General features: G+C 49.6%; 1 protein-coding gene across 1 annotated transcript in view; it reads left to right on the top strand.

The window, feature by feature from the left end:
- Nucleotides 1-8,141: 8,141 nt before the first annotated feature.
- LOC119395576 (serine/arginine repetitive matrix protein 2) overlaps nucleotides 8,142-17,967 on the top strand; it is a gene marked incomplete in the record, with an annotated part of 233,461 nt that continues 223,635 nt past the window's right edge. Inside the window, 1 exon segment of the mRNA XM_049416681.1 lies at nucleotides 8,142-9,631. Coding sequence (XP_049272638.1) covers nucleotides 8,366-9,631 — 1,266 coding nt within the window.

Genomic DNA, 17,967 nt, shown 5'->3' with positions numbered 1-17,967 from the left:
GTAGTCTGCTCACTTCCTGCATTAAGCGTGACGTAAATGATCTTCCGCGGTCGCTCACGATTTCTCGTGGTATTCCAACGCGCGAGAACATTTCCACCAACGCTTCTGCTATCTTCTCCGTGTCTATGCTTGGTAATGCAACTGCGTCAGGATATCGCGTTGCGCAGTCCACCATCGTTAGAATGAAACGATTTCCTTTTGCCGATGTCGGTGATAGTGGACCGATGATGTCGATCGCCACACGTTGGAAGGGCACGTCAATCACCGGCATTTTTCCAAGGGGAACACGTCCGACTAAGTGCTTTGGCACAGTGCGCTGGCAGATGTCACAAGAGCGCACAAATCGTGTCACCTCAGCCTGCACGCCCGGCCAATAGAATTCTTCTAGAATCCTATCAGTTGTTCGTTTAATACCTTGGTGGCCTGCCATAACTCCCTCATGTGCCATCCTAAGGACAAACTGGCGGAGGCTTTGCGGAACAACCAGTTGGTCAACTTCCTTCCTCGTGAGCGATCTGTAGTGTCGGTGAAGTATTCCCTTAAGCAAAACATACTCTATGTTTGCTGATCGCTTCGTCATCGTCTTCCCGATCGCCGAAAAACAGCTCTCCAAGGTGCGATCTTCTCTCTGCAACTTTTCAAGAACTTGTGGGGTCACATCTAGTGCGTTCGATGCCGCCACAGGTAACTTCATGTCCCTGGTCCCTCGTGTTGTCGCTGCACTCAGAGTCGGTGAGTCTGGTGACACGCTTGGATATGGAACAGGCTCCCCTGCTGGTGCCGACTCCTTATGCAGTCTTGCGACATCCGACAGGTGATGTGACGTGGTAGAACCAGAAGGGAAGGTTACCCCGTCGATGTTGCCGAGAACGACGTCATATAGTGGCTTTTCCATGCAGAGTGCCAGTGTCGGTCCTCGGAAGAACGGAGAGTCGATGTATACCCTTGCCTCGGGAAGCTGCCTCGACGAGCCGTCGAGAAGGTGCACAGTACGTGTGATACCGGTGAAATTCTTTTCCGGTACCAGCGAACGCTTGACCACCACGGTATTGCATCCCGAGTCTCTTAGCACCGTCACAGGCTGTCCATCGAGATATCCGGTTGCCGTTGGCATCTCTTGTCTTAGCAGACCAAGACAATATCTTCTTTTGCGATGGTGTACTTTCCTCTGCTGGATGAAGGGGTACAATCCAAGTTCTCCTTGTTCGGGCAACAGGCGCACAGTCATAGTCGGCACAGCACTTGACGCTCCTTGTTGCGGCTCTTTACATTCGGACACTCGTCAGCTTGGTGGCCGTGTTTCCTGCACTTCCAGCAAGACGAGGGCTTCGGGCCTTTTGACCGCGTCCAACAGTCTGCAGCGCGATGACCTTGCTTGCCACATAGAAAGCATTGCACTTTTGCTTTTCCGGCCTCTTTTTCTCGGCTCTTGCTCGGCAAGTCTGCTTTTTCACTTGGTCTTTCCTGTTTCCCTTTCGCGATATTTGTCAGGCCTTGCGCTTCCAAATAATGGTCAGCCGTTTCGGCTAGCTGATCGAGCGTTCGGCATCCTCGCTCTTTCAAGAAGATGGCGAGTTTCTCATCGCATCTCAGCAAAAACTGTTCGGATACAATGATATCCCTCAATGCGTCATACGTTTTATCTGTTTTTGCCATCTGCTGCCAATGATCGAAGTAACCGAGCAGCCGACCAGCAAATTGTCGCCCTGTCTCGGAATTCTCCGGCTTAGCTTCGCGAAACTTTTGCCGATATCCTTCTTCGGTGTAACGAAACCTTTGCAACAACGTTTGCTTCAGCTTCTCGTAGTCTGTTGCATCCTCGGCAGCCATACGACCGACAATACTCAAAGCTTCTCCTGAGAGACATAAGCTTAATGAGAGCGCCCACTTGTCGCTTGGCCATCCCTGGCTGGTGGCTACCCGCTCGAAGCGCTGAATGTACGCGTCGAGTTCGTCGCGGCCCTCATTGTAGGGAGGAATAAGCTTGTGGGGGCTCCTGAACGCTTCGCTGCTGGCTTCCACGCGCTCTCCACCGGTTCCAACCGTCCCAGCCGTGCGCTCAGCAAGACGACACTTAGCCTCCAGCAGACTTTGTTCCGCCGCCAGACGAGCGATCTCCTGTTCGTGCGCTATTCGCGACGCGTCCCTATCCTCAGCACGTCTGTCACGCTCTTTCTTCTGCTGCTCCTCAATCCACTCTTTCAATTCATTACCCAACAAGCCAAGTTCCTTGCCAATCGGTATATACTTTTCCCAATCCATTTCCGCCCACTGCACAAAAGAGAAGTGCGGCTCTGAAAGTTGGAGCTAGAGCTAGGTCCTACGTCGCGGACGCCAGAAAATTGTGATGATTAGGACGGTTCGAGCACTTCCCCTATTGTGCAGCAGCGCAGGAAACAGACAGGGAGACGTATTTAAACATTTATGTACAAAATATAAGGATATCAAAAGTCGGTGGTGTCGGTGCCGTCGGGACGACCACCCAGCCCACGAGGAGGAAGAGTCCCGTGGTTCACGGCTTGCGAGCAGCGGTGGCGTCGTCTAGAAGATGCCGGGACCAGTGCGACCTCGGACCTTGTTTCCGACGTCCTGATCACCACCCGAGCGCAGCGGTTCCACGGGCGGGTTCTGGCCAGCACAGCACCGTCTGCGCCGTGCTGGAATGCTGCTCGCCACAGCTGCGGTGCGGCAGCTCATTCACCGGCGATCCACGCCTTGGCCAGGGCACCGCCAGGTACAGCTCGGGTGCACAGCTCATGGGCTCGCGGCCCACGTCTGAGTCTGGCGCGTCGCTCGGTACGGCTCGGCACCGCTCGGCGACCCTCGATGCAGTCAGCAACTCCACCCCTGGCACCTGGATCCTTGGCCACCCTGGACCTCGCCCGGCTCCGTGGTCCTCCGTGCCCACGCGTCTCGGCCGGCAGAACGTCCCGCTCGTCCGAGCTCAGAATTGCACGCCCTGGCCCGAACACTGCGAGCGCGCCTCGTGCTACCGTGCCACCGCACTCTTCGTTTTCTTCCCTCCGTGCTCGGTGGTCCGCGCCGACGTTTTGGCGCTATTTACACGTGACACACGTATACCGCCACGCGTGCCGGATTGATAGGTTCGCCTGTTGCATCGGCATGCGCAGATAAGTTTTCGTGCCTTCTTTCTTTTCAGCCGTTGTGCGTCTCTTCAGTTGTTAGTCGGCGTTTGTGGTGTCCTCACTTCTTTCTTGTGTCCGTGTTAGCACGCCCTGTCTTTTTAGAATGAATACTTACCAACTAGCTCAGCTCTCTGTTATTCTAATGTTCTCTGCGTCTCTTCTTCCACTAAAGCGACAGTCACCGCTCTTAAGACATGCCGTTTTGGCGTCTTTGCGCTCGTGGACAAACATTTGAAGAATCATCGTTGCGCGCGCACTTCCCACACCCACGAAACCTCTATAAAACGTTTATAGAGGTTTACAGAGGTTTTAAACGTTTTAAGACGTTTTATAGAGGTTTTGTGTTTCATGGGCAGAATGTCTAAAAATGTCTCAAAGTAGACGTTGTGGACTTCTTTGGCAGAATACACTCTGGCTATGTCGTAGCTGTTGAAAACGGTAATAAACAGTACGCAGGCGTATTTGAGAGGCAAGTGCTTTATTCTGCAAAAATGTCTATTCTTGATCTTCTCGTAAACCAAGACGTTTATAGCCTTCCGTAGCCGTTTCGAGACGTCTTTTAGAGGTTTTGTTATAGTTTTGTGTTACATGGGCACAAGCCCTCGAAGCACCTCGTACATATTGTATCCCCATAAAGCTCTGTGCTTCATAATTGCAGCATTCCTCTTTCCCTTTGCTACCGATGCTTTCTCTTGTACCTCCATATATCTGTCCCTCATTTACCCATACTCCGAGGTACTGTACTCGCTTACCCTCGGTATTCTTTGGCCCTGTATTAAGACCGCATGGTTAGCATGGTCTTAATGATCATTGAATACCATCAATCCACATTTTGTTGCACTAAATCCTAGTCCTAGAGCCTCACATTCCCTTCCGCATACCCATGTAACACAAAACCTCTAAAAGACGTCTCGAAACGGCTACGGACGGCTATAGACGTCTTGGTTTACGAGAAGATCAAGAATAGACATTTTTGCAAAATAAAGCACTTGCCTCTCAAATATGCCTGCGTACTGTTTATTACCGTTTTCAACAGCTACGACATAGCCAGAGTGTATTCTGCCAAAGAAGTCCACAACGTCTACTTTGAGACATTTTTAGACATTCTGAGGGAAAGTGCGCGCGCAACGACTATCTAAATGATTCTTCAAATGTTTTGTCCACGAGCGCAAAGACGCCAAAACGGCATGTCTAAAGAGCGGTGACTGTCGCTTTAGTGAAAGAAGAGACGCAGAAAACAAAGCCCTCAAAATAATTGGTTTCGCTCCGCAAGGCGCGTTTCTATCAGCAGTTTGGTAAGTATATTCAAGCCAAGGCGGCTAAGGCCGAGCAACGCTCCCGCAACAGCGAACGACAACAGAAGCAAACGCAGGCAAGCCAGGCAAGCATGTTACTGATGCTACGCAGTCGGGGGCTCGAAGCGGGTGTTGTCGAAGCGCGCATGTTTACCCCTGCATTCAAGAACATCATTTCACTCGGCGCTCCACCTTGACTCAATGTCGATGGCAGATACACCTATTGGCAGGAATGTTCACTAAATATTGAGCAATAGGCGGGATTATTTTGTGAGAACCGTTGTGTCTTTTCTGTTGAATGGTGGCGCTGTGCTCAGCTCGGTGAAGTGAAGGGTGAGGCTTGTTTCAGAATACTTGTTCCTTCCTCCCCCTTTCCCCTCTTCCTCCACTAGTTCGCGCCAGCCGCCAGTTCGCGGCGGTGGCGGCGGCTCGATCGGCAGCAGAGCTAGGCGACGGCCGGCGGTCATTTGCGTTTTGTGTAGCGTTGTCAGCTTTTGTTTGTGAACGGATGAACGGATTACGGGCTGTTTGGCATCAAGTAACGGCGATCATACTGTCTGTCGCATATTTTCCATCAGTGTTTGGTGAAACAAGCTTTACTGTGCTTTTTGCGACGGTACGTACGTTCGTCGGTACGTTCGTTTCAAGAAGCGATTGTTCTGCTCACCACCTTCGTTGCAGCCAGACAAACAGCTAAGAACGTGTGCACGTTCGGATAGAGTGCTTTTTTCGGTAAGTGCACCTGACCTTTCGTCGTTTTTACTGAAAGGTTTTAGCATTGTGATTAAACTGTGAACAGTTCTTTGCAAAGTTGAACCGCGTGGTCGAACGCAAAACTATAGTATACGCGCCGGTGCGAATCGTAAGCCAGACTGACTCGCCCTATTGAGTAATTATTAGGGTGTGCGAATATGAAATTTTCGAATACGAATCGAATACGAATATCCACCTTCGAATATCGAATCGAATATCGAATATCAAAGGAAAAATGCCTCCACAGTAACAATATTTTATTTAACTTGTAGCTATTTGAAAAAAAAAAAAAACATTAACAGCCTGACTGGCAACACAACATACACTGCTATCTCCAGAACACAATGTCCAGGCTAGCACAATGCACATCAGAACGCAAGCAAATATCACGGCACAATGAAAGTAATGACTAAATGTTATCATAAAGAAATATGAGTTGCTCCACATTATCAGGCAGTAGGCGCTCCCTTCTAACAGAGACAACCCCCCCTGCCACTGAAGAGGCACGCTCGCTTGGAACAGAAGTGGCTGGTATAGGGAGGTACATGGGCAAAGCTTTGCAATACTGGGGTATCTGAAGGTGCCTACAGTCCGCCACCAGTCACATGGGTCACTGTCTTTCTTCAGAAGTGGTACCGCATAGTGAACGAGTGGTAGTGCGGCACGTTACGGCCGCATAATATTGAAAATGTACGGTTACATGGATCGCCAACAGCACTGCACGTCGGAGATGAACCAGCAATAAATCATACATATTGGGGCGCTCGTCGCAGGCAGATGTCGTGCCTCCGTGTACTCGAGATGTTTATCGCTCCTCTCGGCAACGTTTTTAGCTATACGAACGCAGCAGAAATGTGGAAGACGAGTTATTTTATGCATGATAATCGAATCGCATATTCGAATGTTTTCGAATATTCGAAACTTTTCGAATACACGATTTTCGAATCGAATACGAATATTTTTAATGTAATATTCGACGAATATTCGAAACTTTCGAATATTCGCACACCCCTAGTAATTATGTTTTGCGCGTTACAGCTCGTGGCTCCACGCACGCACGCTAGTGACAGGCCGACATAGTTTAGGCAAGCATGCTTACAACTACGCCGGCCTGTCGCTGACGAAGTGTCAAAGCTTCTACCGTAGGCGCCTCGCCTGTAGGTGCGGTTATGATTGATTGTCGTTTCTTAATACATGACAGCATTTTATCATATCTGTAATTGGAAATGTTTCTTTAGAGTGACTTGATGATCTGTTATTTGTTGTAAATCCTGCGTAGCTTACTTGCTTTCTCTGTATGCAGCGTTTCTTCACTGCTGTTTGTGCAAGATATTGGGCCTGAGACCACGCCAGCTAATGCGGAAGCGAGTGCAGTTTCTTTGACGAGACTTTGACGAGTGCATTCATGCAGAATTTTATTTACGTTGCTGCCGTGCCACTCAGCTTCACCTTGTGCGGTCACCTTCCGACGTGTTTTGTGCCACATTTGGTTGGGCTTTATTCATTAATAAAGCCGATTTGACAACATCATGGGATAATTTATTGTTGCTGAGAAGCGCGATTATTTATTTGCGCGCTATCCGCTAAACGTCATTTATGTAGTACAGTATACGTGTTGATCCCCTGCGTACGTGTTCAAATTTATTATAAACCGATGTCTTTTTACATGAAAATTGGATATGTATGGTGTGCTGAAGTAGCCAATAATTTACGCGGCATATATGAGCGACCGCAACAACTTGATTCGGTCCGCAATTAACGCGAGTAAACTCAGCGTCGAAAACTTATATATGCGACAGTAGGGACATGCGTGGGTGAACAGGTATGTACGTATGTTAGTGATCTTGCTTGATTGTTTGGTCACTTGCTCGACGACTGACATAGGAAGTCGTCGAGCAGAAAAACAGGAAAGTGCTCTCACGGGAGCTCTTTCGGTCCCTTCAATCTCTATCTTCCTATGGTAGCCGTCAGGCTGCCGATCAAACATCTAATGACAGTTATATTAGTTTATTTTATATTTCGAAAGTCCAAAATTTCGAAAACGGCGAAAAAACAAGAACATCTATAAAACGTCTTATCTTGCTCTTTTCAAAACGTCTTCTAAAGACGTCAACTATAGCGGGACATTAGCACAGCTATCAGACGTCGGATAGACGTCTACGGCTACGGGAATGTCTTGACCAAGACGTCTATTAGCCCTTTTTGATAGCCGTTCAAGACGTCTTTTAGACGGGAAATAGCTTCTTTTGTGTTACATGGGTATACCTGCCAGTCGCTGTATATCATCTTGACTGTCCGCAAATAAGACAATATCATCAGCATAAAATAGACCTGGAAGCTTCTGCTCAACCATCGTGCCGACCTGTTTGTGTGACAAATTAAATCCAATGTTGCTACTTTCTAGCGCTTTTTCCGTCCTCATGTACTGAATAACAGCGGGGACAAAGGACATCCCTGTCTCAGCCCCTTGCTAATTTCAACGCTGTCCTTGCTACTTATTCCTTCCCATTCTATACAAACTGTATTTTCTCGGTATATTTCCCTCAAAAGCCGTCACCTATGCCCACTTCTTTCAATATATCCCACAGAATTTCCTGATTAACGTTGTCATACGCCCCGGTGATATCTAGATAAGCTACGTATAAGGGCCTGTTTTCTATTTTGGTCGATTCGAAATCCATTCTGAAGTTCTCCCAAAATATCATTTTGTTCTACCCACGCTTCTATTTTTAATTTTACTGCCTGCATCGACGTAATGGTTAGCGGTCTAATGTTATCCTTTTCTCCCCTGCCTTTATAGATTAAGTTCATTCTACTTTTTCGCCAACTGTCTGGTATTTCCCTCTCCTGTAAGCACTTTCTACGGCTTTCTCGATCAACGCGGGAGGCGTTGATCGAGAAAAGCTCCCTGGAGGCGACTCGGAGAAACGAAGCCGATAATAGCCGATCCAACCATAAGAGAGCTGCGCCATGTTGTTTAGAGAGGGTTCGTGAATCGTGTGTGCTGCAGCATTCTGTCGTATTTCGGGCATAAAAGACCGAGAACGCGGGCGTTTTCCACTTCGCTACGGTGCTCTAGGCTGCGGATCCCGCCCATTCAGTGAAGGTGAGCGAAGGTGAAGAATTACCAGCTCTTTAGAAATCGAAGCAGCGCCTGCACGAACTGGGAGCATGCCGCCGCGCAAAAATATTGCGCGCCGAGGTCGTAAGTCGGCGACTCAGGGCAGATGTGTGGGAAAGCCGACTGCATGCAGCGTGGCGGCGCAGCAGCTGGAAAGCAGCAAGCTAACAGCTGCCATCGTAGTCGTCGAGAAGCTGTCCGATTCCGTCGTCACCCAGAAGCCACGGAAGGCGGACGCCGCCATTGAACCCAGCGCCGCCAAGAGGAAGAAGCTTTCGGACGCCCCGGTTGCCGCAGAGCCCGAGCCCACTGAAGTGGAAGACGGGGCCTCCGAAGAAGAGGAAGACGGCACATGTGAAGCGCTGTTTCTCGACGTTGACGACGACGAAGGCGGCTCGCCGGCGCCTAGCGACGACCAGAGGGCGGACGACGAGAAGCACGACAGCGCTGTCGAGGAGGACTCTATGCCTGCCGAGACTGAGAAGGCCGATGAGAACGCGGAGGAAGTGTGCGACGAGGCGGCACCGGAGGACGACGAAGAGTGCGTTGACGACGACGCGGAGAACGTCAACGGCGAGGAGTACACGGAGGTGGACGAGGAGATCGTCGAGGAAGAGGCCGAAGACTCCCAGGATGGCGAAGGAGAGGTGGACGACTCTCGGCATTGCGAAGAGACGGTCGGAGAGCACGACGAAGAAGAGGCCGGCGAGTCCCAGGACTGCGAAGAGGCCGTGGAGTCTCGGGATGGCGAAGAGGAGGACGCGGGAGGCGAAGACGGCGCGGAGGGAGAGACCGCTGAAAACTGGGAAGCAGCAGCCGACGGTGAAGTCGAGTATTACGAGGAGGGCGATGGTACGCCGCAAGACGCCGAGTGGGACGAAGAGATGGAATGCGTTGACGCCGACGATGCGGAGGTCGTCGATGACGTAGACGATGCCCAAGGCGGGGGACAGGACGCGGAAGAGTGTGCCGATGGAGGGGAGGATCACATCATGGACGACCCCGCAGTGCATGACGAGACGGCGCGTGATACGCACGATTACAGCGCAGAAGAAGACGGCGCCCAGGCCGATGGCACTGATAATGAAGCCACCATGGCAGACGAGCCGATCCCTTCCGATGACGGGGCTTCCGTCACGGAGGAGGAGCCAACTGTGGAGATAACGCAGCTGTCCGAGCTGTGTCCCACTGTATCGTTGGAGGAGCCCAAGACCATCGCCGAGTCACTTCGAGACAGCATCCAGAGCTCGGTGCAGCTGTTCATCGAGCGGCTGCTGCTTCTTGATGCCAAGGGCCCAGAACATGGAGCTGGCCAGGTGAGTGTTTCGTGTACTCTTCTGGAGAGAATGTGGGGCCGCATCATTGAGCTGCCATTGAGGCCATTTGGCTGTTGCACTCATAGGGACACATGAACAAGCACGGGGTGTTCAGTGGCATGTATAGGCAGCTTTCACAAGCGGCGGAAGCGCTGTGCATTGTGGGTAGTCCGCCATTTTGAAGTCATAGACAACCGAGCCGACCGAGCCGGGAAGCGCGCGCGTGCGGCAGCACAGAGTAGGGACTGTACACCGAGTAAACAAACAGACGTGCCGGCACAATCATGCTTGTTGTTCTTGTGAGGAGTACGGAGCAATAACTACGAAGTCAGCGAAGACAAGAATGTACGCATCGATGCTCTCCCTGAAACACCGTGAGTAATAAAATACGAGAAAATCCAACTCTCCGGAGTGGACCTGTTCACGTTGCAGGCAGGTGACTGCATAGTGGATGTGAATTTGTGACCGCTCATCGATGCCTCCGACATTCGCGAATTTGTGGTCTTGAGGACGTGTTTTGTAACGCTACAGCAGCTCGAAGGAAGGAAGGCCGTTGGCGGCCATGACTTCGTGACAAGCGGCCGGTAAGCGAGCCGCGAATGAAGCAAGTTACTGCCGAAAGCGGGATCGTCATGACACAGGTAAGCTTCTAAGGGCGTTTTAGATGTTTATCTTTTCCATTCTTTTGTTAGGTTACCCATTCGCAGGCCCACATCAAGCCTCCCGTCGAAGTGTGGTTCCTGGGGAAGGGTGACAGACAGAGAAATCCTTACTGCGCATTGCTTGTGCATGGCCGAAACGGCGAGGCGTGCTCACACATTGCAGAGTGCTGTACACCTTGGCATATTTTGCCAAAAGTTCATGAAAACCTAAACTTATTGCACTTTTCACGAAGAGCTGATGCTAATCGGCACCTTTGCTGCTTCTCACCGACGACACATAAGTGCTCGCTACTGCAGGTTGATACTCAGCTGTAATCAGTACGCCGAGAAACTGGTCGCGGTGAAGGCTGCGGTGCACAAGTTGGCTTGTTGCAGTGTCGATGCGCCACTTCTTCATCGCCGATGACGACAAGCCCATTTCGGCAACGGGCCGCACCTCAAGTTTTTTCATGGCGGGAGGGAACCAGCTCTTGGAGCCGTCTGTGCACGAGCGCTCTTCACGCGCTCGCAGGCCGTACTTCACGTAAAAGAGGAGCGCTGCGATGTGGGACCACGCCTCGCCGTTTCAGGCCGTGCGTGGCAAGGATTTCTCCGTCACCCTTCCCCAGGAACCACACTTCGACTTGAGGCTTGTCACCTTACAAAAGAATGCAAAAGATAAATATCTAAAACATCCTTACAAGCTTACCTGTGTCATGATGATCCCGCTATCGGCAGCAGCTTGCTTCATTCGCGGCTCGCTTACCCAGCCGCTTGTCACGAAGATGTGGCCGCCAACGGCCTCCCTTCCTTTGAGCTGCTGCCGCATAACAAAACACGTCCGCAAGACCACAAATTCACGAATGTCCGAGGCATCGACGAGTGGTCACAAGTTCACAGTCGGCTGCCTGCAGCATGAACAGGTCCACTCCGGATAGTTGGATTTTCTCGTTGTATCACTCGCGGTGTTTAAGGGAGAGCGTGGATGCGTACATTCTGGTCTTCGCTGACTTCGTAGTTCATGCTCGATGCTCCTCACAATAAAAACATGCGCGATCGCGCCGGCACGTCTGTTTGTTTACTCGGAGCTGCCGCACGCGCACGCTTCCTGGCTTGGTTGACTATGACTTAAAAATGGCGGACTACCCACAATGCACAGCGCCTCCGCCGCTTGTGAAAGCTCCCTATAGGCTCGACCACTCTTGGGTGAGCACGGAAGCGCTGCCCGGCACGCCAGTGCTTCTGGTGTGGTTGTGCATCCAAGCGAAGTGGTGCAAGCTCACAGGGTGCTTTGGGTCACCGGCAGGGTTCTGTTTGGTGTCGCATGTCTGTTGCCATACTCAGGGGGTCAGTGTTGCCAGACTGCCGCCAAATCTGACGGCCAAATTTGCCCCTGTAGTTTCAGCCTTCCTGTGAGGTTCCTGTGTAATCCGCCGTGCATTTTGCAAGTGCCCAGGGGCGGTCCGTTGATATCGGTCGTTTTAATTAACGGCCCCGATGCGTTGCAGATCTCGGGGGCCCTTTCTTTCGCTTTGTGCATTGGACTCGATCGAGTAAATAGGAAGTCAACGCGCTTGGACTCGATATTACATTCACTGGAATAAGAATCGATATGGTGAGATACTAGTATGTCTTAGTGACGCTATGACATAATGACTACAGTGTATCAAAGCTCTCTATTAACACTGGAATAATATATGCTAACAAACAGGTCCTGCCGACTGGTTTCAAGTTATTCTTGCAGAATGCCTTATTTCACTAAACACATTTAAGCTGTTTCCATTTAGTACAGGGAAACTTGCAGAAGTGATTCCACTCCTGTGCCAAAAGGCGCCACATTGGATTTACTGCGGCATCCTGATGAAACAGTCGTAAATGGTGCCAAACTGTGCCAGAGTCCAGGGTTTGATGGTGTCCGGCGCATCAAAAATGTGCGCTTTGATCTTGGGGACACCAAGGTCACAATGACGGACCAAGAATTGTTGCGTACATGAAACAGCACTGGCACATGCGTCCCAATTAAGCTGCGACGCCATGCACAGTGCCAACCCAGCTTCTATTGTGCAGGTCGGCTCGACGTGCTCTCTGCAGAGGCTGTTCACTTCTTGGCCATTGACTGACATTGTCTGTTCCATAAATGCTGCTGATAGCTCGCTTCAAGTGCTGCTGGGCGTGTAATTAAGCCTGTATTCAGTAATAAATAAATAGGATCAATACGTTCACTTTCGGGGAATGCATGAGAAGGGCCCGTGTGATTGGTTGGCATGGGCGTCAGGGGTCCTCCCTGCACCCTCTGAATCCTGCCAACGGCCATGCATCAAGGCACCGTTGTATGCTGCCCCGTTTGTCAGCCACTTCTACATATTTAAAGTGAAGCATTTTGTTAACATCAGGATAGGTTTGTGGCAGGAGCCATGCACTTTGATGACTACACAGTTGTGTTTAAAGTGCTGTTTCATAATATACAATTTTATTGATCCAGTATTCTGTTTACTTGCTGAAATAAATAACAAAATATTGGAGGAGGTTATTGCACAACATCCAATTGTAAGACAACCTTACTGCTTCATAATTGAGTGAAATAATAAATGCTCTGCAGATGATTTTCTCCATGAGATTTCCAACAAATCAAAATGCAGCTCTTCATAAGAGATCGTAAAAGAAGCTCACGGGGTCCCTTGTGCCCAAGACGAATGGAAGGTGAACACCATCGTTTTGCTTGTCAGTCGATGTATTCATCCTCCCCTGGCCTCGTCCGAGAGCTTTCTGCACATATTGTGGTGTATTTAAATTGAAGCAATACTGCAAGTAGTCGGCCTAGTTGGAACACATTCATCTTCACGAATTTGCGCGAGTGCACGGAGACTAAGAAGAGATACACAAAGACGAGCGCAGGTTTGTGCTCGTCTGTGTGTATCTCTTCTTTGTCTCCGTGTGCTCGCGCGAATCCGTGAAGATGAATGTGGTTTTGCACTGCCTCCAGGGTCGGAGTGCCTAGATTTAGGTGCACGTTAAAGATAAACCCCCGGGGGTCAGAATTTCCAAAGCCCTCCACTACAGTGTCTGTCATAATTATAAAACCCCAGCAATTTCTGTCATTCCCGGATCGCAGGCACTGCAACCTTTCTGCATCTCACCTGGTTTGGCGGCACTGCCTCCGTGATCGGCCCACTTTTACCAAGCGACGAGGTCTTCGTGGGACGTCATAGTGACGTCACAAATTTTGGAGATCTGGGATGTCATGATGACGTCACATGGTGACGTCGTCAGGCAATGATTATTTTTTTTGATCACTCATGTCGATGCCGTGGGACGCCGACAGTCAGTTTTTGCATTTGATGAGGCATCTAATGCTTTCGCCTTAAAGGGGCCCTGCAACACTTTTCCAAGTAACCATCGAATGGCTTCATTAAAAGAGTTTATTGCCTCGCGAATTGACCGCCTCAAAAATGTTTAGAATGGACCTTTTCCGGGTAGGTAGTGTGCGCATGCGCGCCGGCATTTACGAGGCACGCGCCATGGTTTTTGGTGGCTGAAACGCGACGACAGGTGCGGACCAAGTGACATCTGGTGTCACTAACTTGTAAAACTTTCCCCCAAAGAACGGTGCGAATGCTGTCCTCCGAGATTGTCTACCGGCGCTCGTTGGACAATTTCGGAGGCCAAGGGCCACCAGTTTCGATTTCAGCGTTCTCCACTGGAGGTGCTGTTCGGACCCGGAAAAGGCCCATTGACCGCCTCAAAATTTTTACAATCCATCGAGTATGAGCGGAGTTTTGTCGCATGCTGTAATTGCCTTCTCTCGTCCTGACGAGCATGCTGGAAGCTAAGCAGGGAAGGATGGCACGAGGGAAAGAAGTCACGCGCATCTCATGGAAGCACCTTTAAGGTGAAAGCCTTTAATGTCTCATACTCGTGGTGTCCGTCCGTGCCCTGGAACGGTGCCAGCTGTGGCCTATACCCCTCACACTCTCTTGGCAATCACGTGATGGCGCTTAGCAACAGTTATGCTTTGCTCCTTCCAATGCACGTTGCGCAACCCTTGCACAGTGCGGCAGCGGCATCCTAGACGTCGACGCCGCGTCCAGTCGAGTTAGTCGGATGGCTCCCGAGCGGCCCGGTGATGATTCCACGGGAAGTGGCTCGGAGAAGCGCCGCAAGAATGTGGATTCCCCTGATAGCATGGCATAGTCACTCGAATGGCCACACGCTTTCGCCAAATACACTTTGGAATTTACAGAGTGTCCTTCAATTTTTTTCTCTTTTTTCTTCGAATGCGCGGCTTACTTTGATTTCGAGCGCGGGCATGTGGCAGCCTCCAGTAACTATGCAGCTCAAGATGCTCAAATCAGCCAGTGGCCGGGGATTTGGGTATATGGCATCATTTGGAGAAAGAAGAGGGAACGATTTCCAGCTGACTTTGAAAATTAATTGCAAATTCCCAGCCTCGTGTTGCGCTATAATGTTTGGCTGGCGTGTTCTCAGGAGCCTCGACTATCGATAGGCAGCGTTTTCTGACCAGGCTGAAAAAGCGTTACAGGGCGCCTTTAATAATTATTCAGGTGTCTGAATGTAAATTGTACTTTCTTCTCCAATGTATTTCAGAATATGAAGTTAGCTGCTCCAGGGGGCTCTTGGATGCAAAATTACCTGCTTCAAAGCTTTCCAGAATGGAAAGTTTTGCTGCTTCAAAGTGCTCGAAAGGGAAAATTTTGCTGCTCTAAAATCAGAAGTCCTCGGTAGCATCACTGAATTCTGTATTTTTCAGAAAAAGATGTTAAGAAATGTTTATAATGTTCCATGTGATCATTTATCAGAACCACTTTCTGGGAGTGGGGATGTAACCAGGGTGCGCACAGGTCCTTGAAACCCTTGAATACCCTTGAAAATCGAAAGTGTGTTTTCAAGGCCCTTAAAAACCTTGAATTTCAGACCAGTCCTTGAAAAACCTTGAATTTGTTGAATGCTAAATTTGAATTGTATTTGTCATCATGAAAATGGTTTTCTTTGCTCAACTTTTGTCTTTTGTTTGAGTTCTAAAATGCGGCAGGAAACCGTACCAATTTTTATACCTATTTAGCCGAATCTCGTTTGGCCGCTGGCAACATTGGACTTGGTGCGAGTTTCGGAGGCAGCGTTCAATGTAGACTTCGTGTCAGTGGCTTAAAACGTCACTACCGGCGCTAGCGGAAGTAGTAACGGCTGCGAGCGCAGTCACCCCATCGCTATCGCATGTCCATTGTGGCGTCCGCGTTTGTGCGCGGGCTTTAACCTAGTCGTGTCCTTGTGCTACCAGCGCTTTTTGGAATGAGCGTGCCTTCTACGTGTTAGTACAAGGGGTGCAAGTGATGTGTTGATATGCTAAACAATGCCTGGAAAAAGCAAATTTCAGACTACGTGGCTCCACCATGACGACTACAAGCACTGGATTGCACCTGACACGACGAATCCGCATCGGGCTAAGTGCAAGCTTTGCGGCAAAACTTTTGATGTGACTGCCATGGGTGAATCCGCTTTAAAAAGTCACATGAAAAGTGCCAAGCATATTGGCGCAATCAAGATGGGGCAAGGGAGTGCGTTGAAAAGCTACCTGACGCCTGTTCCGACAGAGCAGTCCACTACAGCGTCTCCGTTGCAGTCGCCAAGCTTAAATGATGCTTCTAAAACGCACGAGCTTGTCACTGACGCAGAAATTCTTTGGACTTTGAAAGTCGTCACATCCCACTTCTCGTACCGGTCGTCATCCCAAGCAGGGGAGTTATTTCGACGCATGTTTCCGGACAGTGAAGTGGCGAAGGCGTTTTCTTGTGGTGAAAAGAAATGCGCATATGTGACATGTCATGGACTCAGGCCTTTCTTTCTTTCGGCCTTGCAGCGAGAGATAGAACAGTGTGAATTCTTCGTCGTACTTTTCGATGAGTCGGCAAATGACTGTCTGCACAGTAAGCAAATGGATGTGCACGTGAGGTGTTGGGACTCCGCCCAGAAGGTGACGACAAGATATTATACCTCCGTTTTTCTGGGACATTCTACAGCGAATGACATTCAGGAAAAGTTGCTAAGCGCGCTTGAGCCATTGCCCCTGGCAAAGATTCTTCAGATATCCATGGACGGTCCCAATGTCAATCTGAAGTTCTTTAAGGGCCTCCAAGAGCACTTGCAAGAACATTACCAAGTTCAGTGTGTGGACTTAGGCACTTGTGGACTTCACACAGTGCACAACGCGTATAGAGCAGGAGTTTCAGCTACTAAATGGGGACTTGATTGCCTGCTGTCTAGTCTAAGCACACTTTTTGAAGATGCCCCAGCACGGAGAGAAGACTTTTCGTCAGTTACAGGCCAGTGCACTTTTCCTCTCAAGTTTGTTGCCCACAGGTGGTTGGAGAATGTCCCTGTCATTGAGAGAGCATTGGTGGTGTGGTCTGACATCAAAAAGTACATTGAGGCTGCTAGAAAGAAAGAAGTTAATCTGCCGAAGTGTGCCTCATTCAACAACTTGTTTGAGTTCAGCTGTGATGCTTTGCTGCCAGCAAAGTTGAATTTTGCGTTGTGTGTGGCAATGGCACTCAAGCCTTTTCTGGTAGAGTACCAAACAGACAAGCCAATGGCTTTTTTTCTTGCAAAGGATTTAGAAACTGTTCTCAGGAAGCTGCTGATGAAGTTTTTGAAATGTTCGATCCTCTCTGCCAAAGGAATCGTTGGCCTGCTGAAGGTCGATGTTGATAATGTTGAGAATCATATTCCACTTGAAAAGGTGGATATAGGCTACAAAGCCGAGCAAATTATCAAGAATTCTCGGGTAAGCTCAAGGGATGTGTTTCAGTTCCGGATGGAATGTAAACAGTTTTTGATCAGTGCCACAAAAAAAGTCCTAGAGCGAAGCCCCTTGAAGTTTGTATTTGTTAGGGGCCTTTCTTCACTGGACCCGCGACAGATGTGTTCAAAGCCCGACGAATGCCTTACAGGTTTTAGAAAAGTGTTGGATACCCTCATCGCTGCGGGTAGAATAGCTGAACACTTTCGAGACACTGTGCTGGCCGAGTACACGGAGCTTCTGCACGAGCAGAAACATAAGCTTAGACAATATGACAAGAGTGTTGATAGGCTGGATGAGTTCTACCCTGACCTCTTGAAATTTAGTTCAAGCTACTCTGAGTTATGGACCATCGTAAAACTTTTGCTTGTCCTCAGTCACGGCCAGGCCACAGTTGAACGTGGATTCAGTGTGAACCGACAGGTGTGCGTGGAGAATCTCAAGGACCTTTCCTATGTTTCACAGCGGGTTGTGTGTGATGCGGTTGAGAAGGCAGGTGGTGTTCTGCAGGTTCCAATCACCAGGGAACTGAGGATGGCAGTGTCAGCTGCTAGACACAAGTATGGAGCATACTTAGAAGCCGAGAAGAAGCAAAACCTTGAAGCTTCAAAGCAGAGGAAAAAACAATGCATAGAGGAAGAGCTCGATGGAATGAAAAGAAAGAAAAAAAGGCTAGAATTGACAATTGATGACCTCATGGCTTCTGCAGATGCCTATGCGGAAAAAGCAGAGGCAGCAAACGATGTGGCACACATTGTCAAGTCAAATAGCTTGAGGAAGACGGCAAAGGAGAAGACTGGTGAGCTACACTCGCTCAACGTCCAAATTCAGCAAAAGCTTCTGGAGCTCGCCTGAAGTGGGCAGCCGCTAGGTGCTTTGTG

This window comes from Rhipicephalus sanguineus, chromosome 6 (assembly GCF_013339695.2).
Source record: "Rhipicephalus sanguineus isolate Rsan-2018 chromosome 6, BIME_Rsan_1.4, whole genome shotgun sequence".
NCBI classification, from domain to species: Eukaryota; Metazoa; Arthropoda; class Arachnida; order Ixodida; family Ixodidae; genus Rhipicephalus; species Rhipicephalus sanguineus.
This window is presented reverse-complemented; position numbering and strand designations above follow the sequence as displayed.